Below are 15,859 nucleotides of genomic sequence, written 5' to 3'. Positions count from 1 at the left end.
AAAGTATGCAAAGATGAACACAAAGGGCGTTACTGGGATGCCCTTTGAAACATTGCACTGACAAAATGTATATATTTAATTAATTTAATAATTTATTATTTATTTAATAAATTATTTAATCTTATTAGACTTCAGTCGTCCAGTTGGACATGTGGCATAGGCAACTGAAGTCTAATGTGAAGAAGTAAATTTAAATTCTTCCAAACAGAATGCCATTTTAAGCGTACGAAACAGACATCACAATACTATAAAGTTCACTGAATACATGTTTAGTTTTAAAAGGAGTTAGATAATATAATATTTAAAATATAAATGTAAAACAAATTATTGAATTACCTATTAAATAAAATTATTCTCCGTTGGTTTAGAAGTCAGTACATTTTCAGTAAATAATATTGTAATAAACACTACTACTCAAAAGTTTATGGTCAGTAGTAAGATTTAAAAAAGAATAAAAAATAAAAAATAAATTAATATTTCTGTATTATTTATTATTTATTTATACTATTTATGCTATAATATATGCTAAGCTAAAATTCTATAATGCTGTTATTTTAAACTTTCTATTAATGAAAGAAGATCTACAGTATATTAAACTAAGTAATTAATAAAATGAATGAACTTAACCGCATTTTACGTTTCTTGAGAAAGCAACACCACTCCAGCTGAATTCAAGTACAAAGAACATATAAATGACACCATCATTCCAAGTAAAAGAGCAACAACATTTCAAAGAACAGCCTCTTCTGGATCATGCACAAACAATTTAATGCTTATGACGACTATACCGGGCTCTGAGACGCACATAATAACCTGTATTTAAATGTCATAACTGACCAAGCTGAGCGTGACAGTACAGATGTCTCAAGCCGCAAGGACGCCACTCGATTCAAATTGCAATATTTTCCTGGAAGTGCATTAGTGCTAGTGACTCAGACATCATCACCTTCAATGTATCCTCATCTATCTAATCTGAGAGAAGGCTGGCATTCACTGAGCTGAACCTCAGAGCCTTGGAGTTAAACGATAAGTACTTTGAGTGGAAGGTAATGATATGATGGGGGCGAAATATCCCCTGTTTCCTCTTTTAAGCTTAACGCAATTAGACCGACTCGCAGCCTGTTTTTGAGCCGAGTGTCTGACAGATGACAGACTATGTTAGAGTTTCAAAGACTGTTTGATAAAACAGTGCCAAGCTTCTGTCTTTTAATCTCTTTCTTTCTGCACCAGTTGTGAATTTAGTTAAAGGAACTTCTAGCTACTTGGTGACAACAAGAGCCTCAGGTGCTAACAGCATTGTCAGTTAGTCCTTGGAGGATTAAAGGAACGGTTCACTCGAATATGAAAATTCTGTCATCATATACTCACCCATATGTTGATTCAAACCCGTATGAACCCTTTCTTTCTTCCGTGGAACACAAAAGGAAATTTTAATAATGTACCTGTTGTGCTTTTCAGATGGAAACTGGAGCTTTGAAGTTGTCAAAAGGCCATAAAAGCATTATAAAATAATCATAAAAAGTCATTCAGTACTTTGGGATGAAATTTATTCCCTGGAAATCAAGTGAGTTGTTAGTCAGCGATACAGAATCATTGATTCGGTGTTCTGAATTTCAGAACTGGATCAGTATGATTTAACAAAAAGATCTGACTTAAAATTCTAATGATTCATTCACCAGTCTTGTTCAATGAACAGACCAAGGAAGGCTAAGCTGGAAATCAATATATTTCATGTGAATGAAATCCTACATTTTGGCCTGTTCGTCACACAAAGAAATCACACTTTATAATGCTTTTGTACCTTTTTTGAAACTTGAAAGCTCCAGTTCATGGACATTCACTGCAATTGCACTGACCCCCCTCCCCCACACACCCCCACCAACACATTTTCCAAAATTACTCCATTTATGCAGAAGAAAGGAAGTCATTCAGATTTGAAACGACATGAGGCAGAGTAAAAGATTTTCATTTTTGGGTGAATTATCCCTTTAAAACCACACTGATAAAAAAATGCAGATTTATTTTAGCTTCAAGACAATATTAACAAGCTCAAATTTGTCTTCTCTCTGATTTCCAGTGTTTTAACTTGCACACAACTAGTCACTGCAAACTTATTGATCTCACAAAACACTGCTCTGTTCTTCAATTTGGTCTACTGCTCTGCAGATGAAAAAATACATGCTAAAATGGAACTGTATTATCCGTTGTGGTCTGATGAAACGCTGTGGGGCAGTTACATTATGTAGTGCTTTGTAGATATCACAGAGCAGAGGCCAAGGTTCAAAGCACACAGAGTGTCTCAGACAGAGAATAAAATTGCTCTGTGGAATAATAAGGATTATCATATCGTAAGTGTTTCATGTCAAGGGGAATGAAGGGGGTGTTAATGCCGTTGCAGCGGTGATCACAATTAAAGCACTCCAGAACTCAACCTGAGGACGTGGACCATCTGCTAGGTCGCTGGCCTGTGTCTCTATCTCTGAGAGATGTATTCAATGGCACTGAAGCAGAGAAACCACTGAGAACCACCAGATGTGCTAGGCAATAGACCTAGTTTAAACCATCTCTCAGGAGTACTAAATAACTGAGCACAATCTCAATCTAATGAAGTGCCACGTAAACTGTTTTACAGTCTACTTTCTGTGCCCCATTATGATTGCATTAAGTGTTATTAAAGAGGTTTGGCTGTACAAGTTGGGTTGTATTTGAGTCAATACAGTACAAACTATTTAAACGTTTAAGTGTCTGAAAACTGATATGCAGAACCGATTTTAATTGTTATATTTCTTCTTTTTGACAAAACAATAACTATGATAATGAGCATTAGACTACAACTTTAAAAGCATAATATTTTAAATTAATTGGTATTAGTAATATTAGTAGTAGTACTGTTGTTATTCATTTGCAATCTAAATGTTTGTATGTTAATATTTATTAGATTTTGTAATATTGATACATTTCTCAGAAATTTTATTATCACTAAACAGTCAGAATTAATTTAATTAATAAATTAATAATATTGTTGTTGTGTAATGGTCATTTATTTATAACATATCTTTGTTTTGCGCTATTATGGTAAATGATTTTCACTTGAGAATAAATAGCTGTTACTTAAAAAGTTGAATTATATATTGAATACATTACTTTACAAAATATTAAATTAAAGTTAATATGTAAAACAATATCAATAATGATGACCAAAAGAGATGCTCTAAACATTACCACCAGACAGAAACAAAACAAAATATGAATGTTTGTTCATCATTTGTAAGTTGCTTTGGATAAAAGTGTCTGGCAAAGGAATAAAAACAAAAACAAACAAACAAAACTGACAAACAAATGAAAAACAAAACAAAAAGCAAAACATATATTCAGAAAAAGATCAAAGAAGTTACACTTTCCTTGTCATTTTTTTTTCAACACTGCAGGTTAAATGCCTGAATTTTCCCTTTGACTTTAGCGCTGGGTTCTGAGATGACCTCCTTTATTTTTGTATAACCTACTATTTTCAGATCAGAGGCCATTTCCACAGCAGGTCTCCATAGGTACAGTCCCTGCCGCAGTGCTCTCTGATCCTTTGCAGTCCATGGTGATCGCATTCATATCAAAGAAAGGCTCTGTCAGTGGAGCCTACGTGCCCTCTGGGAGCAGGGTGACCAGGCTAGCAATCAGAAAACCTGGCACACAGTCATGGAAAGAGTCCCTATTTGTCGCTGTGAATATTTTAGCTGTCACCCGAGATGACCTTACTGCAGTGAGCTGCAGAGGTGGCATTTACCATCAGAAAACTCCCAGAGGTGCCCATCACTCCTGCCTCTATCGCTTACGTGACAGGACTAGCTAGCTTTGTCATCACTCCATCTCCATACACAATCCCAGCCTCTTCATTCACGCTCAGAGCACATAAAATGGAGAGGGAGCTCTCAAGCTTTGAATCACTGGTCCCTGCCGCACATACCGTAGTAATGTGAATTATATAGTGCTCTTTTATAATTTCCACAGGCTGTAGAGGCCAGAGGCATGGATCCTTGCTCTTGAGGAGAGAAAGTCTCAGTCTCGCTAATGGCAACAATGTCCTCCTCTTCCTGCAGCGCTCTGGGCATTCTATCGGCTGAGACTGCGGGATGGCCTGTGGTGATAAATCTCTGACACGCACCTGAGAGCACCTCAGAACATCTTACTTGAAGCTCCATCTACGTCAAACTACGCCATTCACTGCAGACGTGCTGTTGCTTTATAATGGATGGAGTCAATCTGTCATACTTCCCGTTAAAGAAATAGTTCACTCAAAAGTGAAAATTTGACCATTATTTACTCAACTTCATGTTGCTCCAAAGCTGTATGCTTTTATTTTTGTCTGTGGAACCATTTAGAATCATTTCCAACTTCCTGTTTTCAATGGCAGTACATAGTGACCAGTTTAGCAAGCTACAAAGGCACCACAAAAGTGGTCCATATGACTCATAAACTATGTTTCAAGTTGTCTGAAGTCATACAATAGCTTTTTATACGAGGAACAGTGGAATTATGTCATTACTGGCTCTCAAGTCAAACTGTATAGCTTGTCTCAAATTAAATATGATGTCTACGGCACAGGTTTAACAATATTTGGTCACACGATATGAACACCAACTCATCAGATATCATGTTTTAAACTACTTTCACATTTTTTTTTTTTTACACCAGTGGACACTGTAAATTGTCTAAATATGGAAAAAAACTTCTTTTTGTATTCCACCTTCTGAAAAGAAAACACCAAATCCAGTCTAAGCTCAAAAAAAGTACCTAAAACCCATCTAAAATCAGTCAAGAGACCAGCCTAGAAGACAACTTAAAGACCCGCAAACCAGTTTTAGGCTGGTGAAAGATTTTAAGCAGGGACAATAAGAAAATAACAGCTAGAGGTTTGGAATGACATGAGGTTGTGAATTGAGAAATTACAGAATTTTCATTTTTGGGTGAATTATTGCCTTAACAAGCCATTTTCTGCCCTAGATATAGCAAGACTTGTTTCTGAGATAACAAACAACTTGATTACAACTGCTCAAATTAAAAGAGAGAAAAGAAAGCTTGCAAAAACATTACTTCTGAAGTTTCTGTAACAGAATTGTAACAGAAGTAATTTTCGCTTTGGTTTGGAAACTCGAAACAAATAAACTGTCTCCAGATTTGCAAAGCCATAATTTGACAAGTGTCAATGCCCCCGGCGGTCTCGCTTTGTCATGTACAAATTGATAAATGATCAGTAAGTGTTTGAAGTGCCTGGATCATTGTCCCGCCAATCACCTCTTAAATTCACGCAAGTATAGTTCCAGAGAAAGAGCGGACAATGCCATCAATCTCATCTGAACACGACCACATCACACTACCATTGCGAGATACAGTCTCTGCCTCGCCCATCGCCTCTTTTTTATTCCGCTGTGTAATGATCATGAGAAAGCTTCCGCAGCCAAATGATCCCTGTCAGGGATAATGAGAACAATAGTGAGCCACAACAACAAAATACTGTCAATTAAATTAGCAACAGCTTCATCACAACGTTATTTGCTTTATGTTGCATAAACAAACAATAGTCATTCTACAGTTCGACTGTTTTAAAATTGCTTTTTGCCAAAGCAATCACCCTCACACAAGCTATGAATTAAACACCAACATTAGCCACCGAGGTTGTGACTATCCTGCAAGTGTGAAAGAAATAGCTTGTTTTTGATTTTATGTGTAGTACTGTGAATGAAAATGGAGAGATAACTGCAAACTTAAGGGGAACCTACATGTTTTTTACTAAGATGCAAGCATATACGTTTAAACAGTGGCTGTTCATCAACAGACCCCAGGGAGCCTAGACAAATTTGCATATCAAGCCTTGACCTACCACACCTGATTCAATTAATCAAGTGTTAATTGCTCCATGTAGCATAATTGAGTTGAACCAGGTGCATATTTACTGTTGGTTTGGATAAAAAGCTATTTTCTCAATTGAGCCTCCAGGACTGGAAGGAAAGAATATGTACTGGTCTAAACGATCTCACAGCAAACCTTGATCCTTGTTTGAGTAATAGAATGAAATCCCATCTGGAAAGTATAACAACAGATATAATGTGAGTTGCCACAGTTCTTTAAAGCACAGGCTATTCCGAAGAGTTTTAAATTCAGTGAAACCCACCCCCAGAATGTTTTATTTAATTTGCGCCGATATATGAGAGTCTACTTGAGGCAAACATATTCATTCTCAATACATTTTTATTTAAAGACCCCATGAAATCCATGGATCCATGTCTATATCTTTATGCCTCATAATATTTTGTCCAAGCAAATGCTCAGTAAATTATAAATACCATTTCTCTTAAGGTCCAATCACTGTTTGTGACTGTGACGTAACAGACTATTGGCTATTCAAAAAAGGATGAGTCCTTTCAACTTCCATCAAACGCAGGAAAGAAAACTGCACTCTATAACCCATTTCATGGAGTATTTAACTTTCTATTCAAGCTTTTACTATCTTCTCTGAAGGCTTACTAGATTTGGCAGGAGTGTTGCAATGGCTGAAATGGAATCAAATGGAAAAAACAAACATAAATGGGAAAGAAAGAGAGCAGAGAGATGGAACACTTACTTTTGAAAGGGGAGGCTGATGTCCAGTGGAACAAAACAAGATGGAAAACATGATGAGAACCATAAAAAGCAGTGAATATGAGAACAGGAATGAATAAAATGGAGGCCAATCCCAACTTGCCATTTTGGGGTTCATTTTATAAAGTGGTGAGAAAATCACCTTTCTGACTCACATATGGCCAGAATATACTATGTGAATGGCTTGTTAAGTCCCAAAACGGCAAAACTGGGTGACCCAATTAGCTGTTGTGAAATGAGTGCAGGCAAGAGAGCGAATGTGGGGACTGTGAAAACACAGGGTGCTCAAGCAAAGATGAAACATGATAAGAAAAATAAGATAAGGATTCATGTCAGCCTGTCTCTGACTTACATAAATGGAGCAATTCACTCCTGCCATGAGCTATTGTACAGCCAAAGGAAGAATAAACAAGTCTTGTTTTGTGTTATTTTAGCTTTTTACCCATTTCTGTAAGATTCCCCCAAAGCTTCTGGGTATTCAAATGGAAATCAAGCTTATTGCCGTACTCCTTTTTTTGTAATGTTATTACAAAGTGCTTTTGAATCAACTGAATTGGATCAATGAATTGGATTAATAAAGCGACAAGGAATAAGACTTTTTCTGCAATTTAAACTTTAGTCACTTAATCTCTGCGAGTGCAGAAGGAAATTGAATAATCAAACTAGAACTGTTTCTGCTCATCCCACATTTCTTGCAAACTGACTTTTCTAATCCGCTTTCTAAGTGGAACACTCTGAGCCAACGGCTTTGTGTGACAAGCAGTAATTAAACCAGTAGATTTGTAGGAATTTTGAAAACTACATTGCGAAGTCTAAATATGGATGATGTTTCATTAATGTGGAGAGCTCCACAACACAGAGTCAATCAAACACTGCAAACCAACCTCAAATTTCACCTTACTTCACTTTCATATAGCTATGGAAGCCTGTTTCCACCCGAGTGCCACGAACTAGCTTAAACTAATAAAAAAGTGACATATAAAGTTCCAATTATGAGTTATGAAATTGCAATTTTTAATATATAATTGTAAACTCAAGGTAATTAGTCCTGAATAAAGTTGCAATTATGACAAACTTGCAATTGTGAGAATGATATTTACTGTTAAGTCATAAATTGATAACATTGCAATTAAAACATTCATTTAAAAGTCTGAATTGTGAGATACAAGGCCACAATTATGCGTCAAAATTGTGAGCTTTAAAGCAAAAAATTGCGATTTAATGTTACAATTAAAAAAACGGAAGTCACAATCAAATGTGAGCTATAAAGCTACTACTGATATTTAATGTTGCAATTATGATAAATATTCGTAATTATGAGATTATAAATGTACAATTATGAAGAAATTCACATTTATAAGATATAGAATGGCAATTTTGATAAACATTTTGAAATAAAGTCATTATTATTTTAATTTAAGGCAGAAACAGGCTTACATTCATTGCATGTAAATTACAGCGAAAGCAGTAGTTAAACATGAGAAATACCATCTACACTTATCTTCAAATGATACTGCTGTACAAATGCAAAATATCTATGCAAAATATTCCAGCTTCATGAAGATTAGATTTTATTATTGATATTACAATTTCTGAGAGTCTAATCCTGATCTGATCGTGGATATGAGGTTAAAGAGGGTTTCATCATCTACTCTACAGAAGAGTGCCCAATCAACATGGACGACACTTAACAGAGCACACACAGGTCTCAGTAGACACGAGACACAGCTGTTGCCTGGCACATGCTGGCACCGGCAGAAGAGCCGTAAGGACGGGGAGGAGCGCCACATCACTGGGAAGCACTGCTGAGGTGAGAGGCTGCAGTGACCCGATGGCCTTCGGGAAATTGTTTAAACACACGGACACAGACTTAAATGAACACACACATCCACATATACAGTAAGTACAGAAGCACACGCAGAGGACAAGCAATGCATCTCCTGAGAGAGAGATCCAGCAGGGTCCAAGGCAGGGATGCATTGTGGGTAGTGAGGTCTGCTGCTGCGCTGAGGAGGAGGGGTTGATGGGTAAAGAGAGCGCTAGGGTCATATGATAAAGAGGGACTAAAAGAGAGAAGACAGAAAGAGAGAGGCACTTACGGACAGGTTGGGTTTTAAAGCTCTCAGGGGGGCTGCTCTCTCCTTCACCCTTGCCGTTGATGGATGATATCTTGACCTCATACGTGGTCTGTGGCTTAAGCCCAACAATGGTGATAAAGTTGAGACCTGGTTTAGACAGATTTAGAGCTCCAATCAAATATCTGATGTAAAAACATGGAATTAGATTATACAATATGTCTGGTTTTAACAAAGCATATCCAAAACCTTTCAAAAACTGTTATGCATATACATGCATATAATCAAATTGCTCATATTATCACAACACATAACCTTTGGCATTATAGAGAACTGGTTTGTTTGAAACAATTTGTCTTAACAAACAGTTCCAAGAATCCAGGTTTTCTCTCTCTCCCACTTTGCTTCCTGTCACTTCTACACTATCCTATAAAAAAAAAAAAAAAGAATCCAAATTTTAAGGGAAAATTTACAGAATGGATTTAGATATAGTGAGAAAAAAGGCATCATCGATTGGCTCAAATATTAAATAAATAAACAAATGCAACTGGGGGGCACAGATTTTGTGTGGGCCTAGTCATCACTCAGATGTGTTCCCAGAAGACCCTGCAAAGAATTTTGAGTTTCATGTTTGTAGTAAAAATACATTTTAGTTTGATCCAAAAACGATTCTCCAATTAGGTTTTCCCAGAGGTCCCTACGCAGCATTTGTATTACACAACCATTAGTTTTTGTCATATAATTTCATTGGACAAGAGTCCTGATATTTCTTTGTGTTGTTCCAGACACCCTACTTTGGGTTCGTTTGAAACAATTTTCTTCAGCAGAACAAGAGTAAACAAAATAACTAGCCACCTTTGTCTAAAAAGTGAATTATTTTATATTACCTTAAGTTAACTCAAAAGTTTGGTGTTGTGTTTTTGATAGAATAGAAGCACACCAAGGCTGCATTTTTTTGATTAGCAATCAGTAGTAACAGTAATATTGTTAAAATACCTTTTTATATATGTATCATGTACTGTATATATCTCTAAATCTCTAAATCTTTTGTAACATTAGAAATGTCTTTACTGTAACTTTTCATCAGTTTTATGCATCCTTGCTGATTAAAATAATTAATTTATAAAAAAATATATTAATTTATAATATATATATATATATATATATATATATATAGAGAGAGAGAGAGAGATAACTTTTGAATGGTAGTATATATATATACAGAACTGTTTACAAAACAACAGCACTCTTTCTTGTGTGATATTGCTTTAGCAAAATACACATTAGTTCAATATTTGTTTGCTGTTTATCACTATGTTTTCATTTAGGTTATAAATATGATATGCTGTTTTCCATCATATCAAACAACCTTACAATTTAATCCCAAATGTTTTCAAATTTGGGTAATTCACAATTAAATGCTAAAAAGAACCAGTTCCAACCTACATCAATCACCAGTCAAACATCAAAAATGACCAAAAATGTGCTGTTTGTGATTTTTTTGTACTCGTTCAATCTGGTAACTTCTGTTCGAGTCTGCTGCATGACTATCATACGCCAATCTAATGCATTAGAGACTGACTGACAAAAGGTTGAGTGATCAAAAAGCCATTGGCTGAGCAGTGGTTTGTGTATGTGTGTGTATGTAGGTGGGTGGTAGACTGCTTCGTGAACGGCTGCGTTTGTGTGTGTGAGGCTTGTTCTGACGCATGTCCCAAGGAGGTCTGGCAGAGCGAGCAGGCTGTCAGCAGCGAGCAAACTGACATCCCCCATCCCCCCGCCACCCCGAGAGACAGACAGTACCCACAGACAAACGGAGCACATGTCAGGCTGTGACAACTGCTCGGAGCACTCTTATTTAGCATTCAAGTGAACCCTGTCCCTTTCCTACATTTGTGCATTCTATTTTTGGTCAACTCTGCATCGCATTTCATGCTTGCCAAGCAATATCGCCAATGAAAGAGTTTTTACGGCAGCGGGAAAGGTTATTTTGCCACAATTTGAAATGGCTAGCAGCTGTGGAAAGTGTTTAGTTGTTATATTGACTACGGGAGGGTGACTCTATTTGCGTCATAGACACTGCTGTTTACTTCTTAAAGTGTAATACAGCATCTTAACTAGGCGAGAAGAAACAAAGTGACAAGCAATAAAAGCTCTTCCGTGTTAATCAAAATTTCTGTCCTAACCAGCTGCAATGGTGACAAGCAACACTACATGTTGTCAGTTGCACACAATGAAATCTCACTGCACCAAAATTCAGCTCCTCATATATGCTAAACCTCAAACATGGACAAACTGCAGAGAGACTGACTGTGGCATTTAAGAAACATCTGCTATAAAATGACAAAACTATGGAAGCCCATTTCTGCCTGAGAATGAAGTTAATTTGTAACTTTATATCTCACACTTGCGACTTTTTCTTGATTACAAATTTTATGTAATTGCAGCTTTATCATTACTGTGCCCTTATACTTAAAATGTCACCATATCCAAATATGTAACATAATACTTGGCCATATATATATATATATATAATATATAAGGGCTGTCAATCGATTAAAATACTTTGCATGAATGTCACGAGTTAACTCGCGATTAATCGCAACTTAATCGCACATTTTTATCTGTTCTAAATGGACCTTAAATTAATACTTTTCAAGTTTTTAATACTCTTATCAACATGGGCATGGACAAATATGGATGCTTTATGCAAATGTATGTTTATTATTAGTGAAACCATAGTCAGCATAGAGCATGAAGACTATGTTTCAAACAACTTGTTCATGTCTATTATACACATGAAAAAAGAACATAGAAATACCAGGTTCCCATTACTTCTCTTTCATTGCACAGAGCAATTTACTTACACAAGCCTGTTTACATTATTTGCAGAACAGGACAGCTCAATTCTTCTGAACATGCAAAATGTCTATTTATTATTACATTTGTTTGCCTCTCTGATCCTACATACTGTATTCTGATACAGCTAAATTCTCAATAAAACTGTTTTCATGGATACATTTTACTGTTTCTGTTGTCAGACAATGGAATGAATATGAAATAGTGACCGAAATGCGGCCCTTTAAGACTATACATAACCAGCTCTCCCTTCCAAGATGTTAATCTGCACAAAAATCCTGATTTATTATCAGCCGTCGTCTGATGAAATCAAATACACATAAGATAAAGACAATAGCTGTGCTGTGATTTCGGCTATACTTGCATGTAAAATTAGAGAAGCAACATAATATCTCTGTTTAACTAAGTAGGACACAATGTCCATCTCCATTTCTCCAACTACGGGCTAGGCCACGGGTCAAACGGAAAATGCGCGCTGTGTTAATCGCGCATTAATAAAATTAGTGCCGTTAAAATAAATTGGCGTTAACGCGTTATTAACATGTTAATTTTGACAGCCCTAATATAATATAGAATCACTATATTGCTAGATAGAGAATCTAGATATAGAATGATATAGTTTGTTGCTCATTACTGAAATGTGACTTTGTATTTTAAAATATGAATTTATATCTCACAATAGCAACTTTGCTACTTAGAATTGTGAATTTCTATCTCATAATGTGATTTTATATCTATTGCACCTATTGTGACTTTGTTACTCATAATTGTAAATATATCTTATAATGTGACTTCATATCTACCAATTCCAACTTTGTTAGGCCTACTCATAATTGTGACTTTATATGCCATAATATGACTATATCTCGCAAATGTGACTTCATAACACATAATTGTAAATTTATATCTTACAATGTGACTTTATTTCTACCAATTCCAACTTTGTTACACATAATTGTGACTTTATATTCCATAATATAACTTTATATCTCACAAATGTGACTGTTACTCAAAATTGTGACTTTAAATACCATAATATGACATTATATCTCGCAAATGTGACTTTATTACTCATAATTGTAAATGTATATCTTACAATGTGACTTCATTTCTACGAATTCCAACTTTGTTACTCATAATTGTGACTTTATGTACCATAATATGACTTTATATCTTGCAAATGTGACTTTATTGCTCTTAATTGTGACGTTATATATCGGAATTGAGAATTTATATTGTACAGTGTGACTTCATATCTCACAATGTGCCTATTTCTTATTTATAACTTTCTTTTTTATTTTTTACTCTGAGGCGGAAACAAGCGTCGGTACAATTTCCTCAAGTTCCTCAAGGAAAACCATAAAAGGGCCATCTGGAATACACTACGCAGTGTGTTCCAAGTGCGAGAAAGTGTGCAAACACACACTGTTCTGATTGGCTGTGGTTTTATATTTTTGCTTTCAGCACAGACAGAAAAATTGCTTGTCGCTGGAATCTTGCCGCATCACGTCTGCTTTAGGACAGTGTTTTTATAAACAGTTGCACTAAAACAATATAACTCAGTTAAAATCCTTGCTCTAATACAATCATCTGATAATCTGTGGCCATTTCAGTATAAAACAATGCTATAAAAACAAGAGCTTGACCTTCACACAAATGAGGAAAAGCTTTTATAGCCTCCCAAAAGCCTAATTTATCTTGTTTTCTCTCTTCATTGCTTCCAGTTCTGAATAAATGTTATTACAGTGTGTGTATGTGTGTTGGATACTTACCATCCTCAACTTCATACTCTCTGTCAGTCCAGTCTTGGCCTGCTATCCTCCATTCAGCCTTGTACTTGAGGATAGGCACTCCTCCACTGGAGGCAGGCTCATCAAACTCCACCCTTGCTGTGCTGGAATATGGCTCCACACGCTCGATAGAGGGGGCCGAAGGCACATCTAGAGAACACACACACACGTACTTATAAGCACACACTGGAAGATAACTGGCGTACTGCTCCGCACACACATGCAGGGCACCACAAAAATGTGAGTGAGGCAATAGACGAACTGAAACAATGAAAAATTGTTATGGGCTTAGGGAATGGTTCACCAAGGGAACTGTTATTGCGGTGGCCAGTACAGGTTTTCCCTGAAGCACAAGTAAAATATCTTTCAGACAAACCAAGATATTGTTTAAAGTGGTCATATCATGAGGAATCAAATTTTCCTTGAACTTCTGAGATGAAAGAGTTTGATGTACTATGAAAACATATTGTAACTTTCAGAAAAAAAGCAATCTCTAGGAACAAAGCTGCAAAAATGGCTTGTTTTAACCTTCTCCAACCTTTGGATATCAGACAGATACATCAATACAAAAATTTCGTATTTTCAAACAAGTTTCAAACGCTCCTCCAAACAGTCAGCAGTTCTATCTGGTGCCACAAGAGGCACTGAAATTCCACATTTCTCCTTTAAATGATGGAAGTTTGTCAAAACTTGAGCTGGCCCTGAGTGTATCTACCGTTTGTATATCCTCCCGAGGGACCCCAAAATTAGAAACACGAATCTGATGTTTATTTGTGACCAGCTTCCCGGTCATTTAAGTCGTTATTAAGATCTGAACATTTCATTTAATTGTGGATTGTTTCATAATCCTGTTAGAATGTAATGAAGGCTTTGCAAAGAAGCTGTTTTCGAAGGATGAGTCATCTATAGACTGTATTGAATGCAAACAGCAAATCCACAGCACACATCTTCTCATTTCCCATGCAAAACGTGCTTTTATAAACGTCTTAAAGGTACAGTAGCAAAAAATAAACCTGTTCAATGCTACAAGTCAGAACTGTGATAAAAAAATAGCTTTTTGTTACATAAAGGTTTACAACAATATAACTCATCCTCGGGGGGGGGGGGGGGGGGGATGCTTGTATATATATATAAAATGACCCGCCTTCCCTCACAGAACACACTTACTCAGTAAAACTTGCTTTTAAAGAAATGAGACTTTATCGCACTATAAAAAGTGTGGTGGCTCTAAAGCCTGTGAGGTAGAAAAGAGGCGTCACTTCTGCACTGCCTCATCGCATTGAGACTAAATAATCACCTCACTGCCTTCCACACCATTTCACATCTGTCCCACTTTACAGAGCACCAAAAATATCAGAGGCAGCATTGCATTTAACCGTCGAATCTGCAGCCTGAAAATGATATCTTGCTGTTTTTATTACCCAAGAGTCTCAGCCTAAAAAATACAAGCGCAGGCTCTGATCTGGAGCTAAAACATCTCTGTCTGGGGGAGATTTACCTTTCGCATACCTGGTGGATTATGAATTGGTACCAAGGGGGATTTTAGAAGTATTTTTTCTGTGTTAAGACACCATTTGTGAGAAAGGATGTGTGAATAGCTAATTAGAACCTTTGAATGACAATTTGTGCTTGATGTTTACCATAAATGTAAAGTAGTTGCTATTTTTGCACATTCATTCTCTAAACATTCACAAACCTGCTTGAACCAAAATGAATTCCTTTGACTCTGTGCCAATGACATTTGTTGCTGTACAGTTGTAACTGCCAAAGTCGTTCTGGGACTCCGGAGTGACCTGTAAAAGAAAAACAAAAAGCCACATCAAGGCACCGCCTCTCTTCTGACCTAGCTAGCATGACATAGACATTAGTTGGTTAAGAGAAGCTCATTGCCATGACAATGACAGTGACCTCCTATTCTGCACCGCTGGCATTCACCTCGCTCGATAATTATTGAATGACAGAGAGAGAGAGAGAGAGAGAGAGAGAGAGAGAGAGAGAGAGAGAAAGAATGGAAGCGTACTGTCTCCATTAGCTCCAACAGCTTAGTAAAATGCGCCATGGGAACAGGGACAGTGACAGAGAACATTTTAAGCTTCACAGAACAGTCAAAAACAACCTCTCATGCAGTGCATATTTAAAGCCCCTCACTGAGAACCATGAGACGAAGCCCCGCCCATAAGCGGTGGCATCATGTGCAAGAGTACTGCTGATTTATCATTTAGAAAGTGTAAATCTGAAGTCCTATAATGAGTCAACAACAGTTAGTGTTGAAAGTTTGAAACCAGTAAAAAATTTTAAATATTTAAATTAAAAAAATATTTAAAATCTGTAAATATTTGACTGTGACCAAGGAAAGCATTTCTAGAATGGGGTTCTGATCTAAAAAGCATTCCTACAATGTTCTAAAAACAAATTGTAGGGGTAATTGTATTATTTGATATCTATAGTTAGATACCTTAAAGGGACACACATGTTGAATATGCCTTATGATTGAATGAGATAGAA

The 15,859-nt window shown here is 36.4% G+C and overlaps 1 protein-coding gene across 6 annotated transcripts in view; it reads right to left on the bottom strand.

Annotated features, from left to right (window-relative positions):
- The window catches only part of LOC306855832 (neural cell adhesion molecule 1-like), a gene marked incomplete at its 5' end in the record, with an annotated part of 280,165 nt that overhangs the window by 26,262 nt on the left and 238,044 nt on the right, over nt 1-15,859 (bottom strand). For all 6 annotated transcript variants that reach the window (XM_079394737.1, XM_079394736.1, XM_079394734.1 and 3 more), the window contains 3 exons: nt 8,730-8,855; nt 13,337-13,504; nt 15,051-15,147. In XM_079394737.1, the coding sequence (XP_079250863.1) occupies nt 8,730-8,855; nt 13,337-13,504; nt 15,051-15,147 (391 nt within the window). The remainder of the gene's footprint in view (nt 1-8,729; nt 8,856-13,336; nt 13,505-15,050; nt 15,148-15,859) is intronic.

This window comes from Barbus barbus (genome assembly GCF_936440315.1).
Source record: "Barbus barbus genome assembly, chromosome: 36".
In the NCBI taxonomy this organism is placed as follows: domain Eukaryota; kingdom Metazoa; phylum Chordata; class Actinopteri; order Cypriniformes; family Cyprinidae; genus Barbus; species Barbus barbus.
The sequence above is the reverse complement of the archived record's forward strand: the minus strand, read 5'-3'. Positions and strand labels throughout refer to the sequence as shown.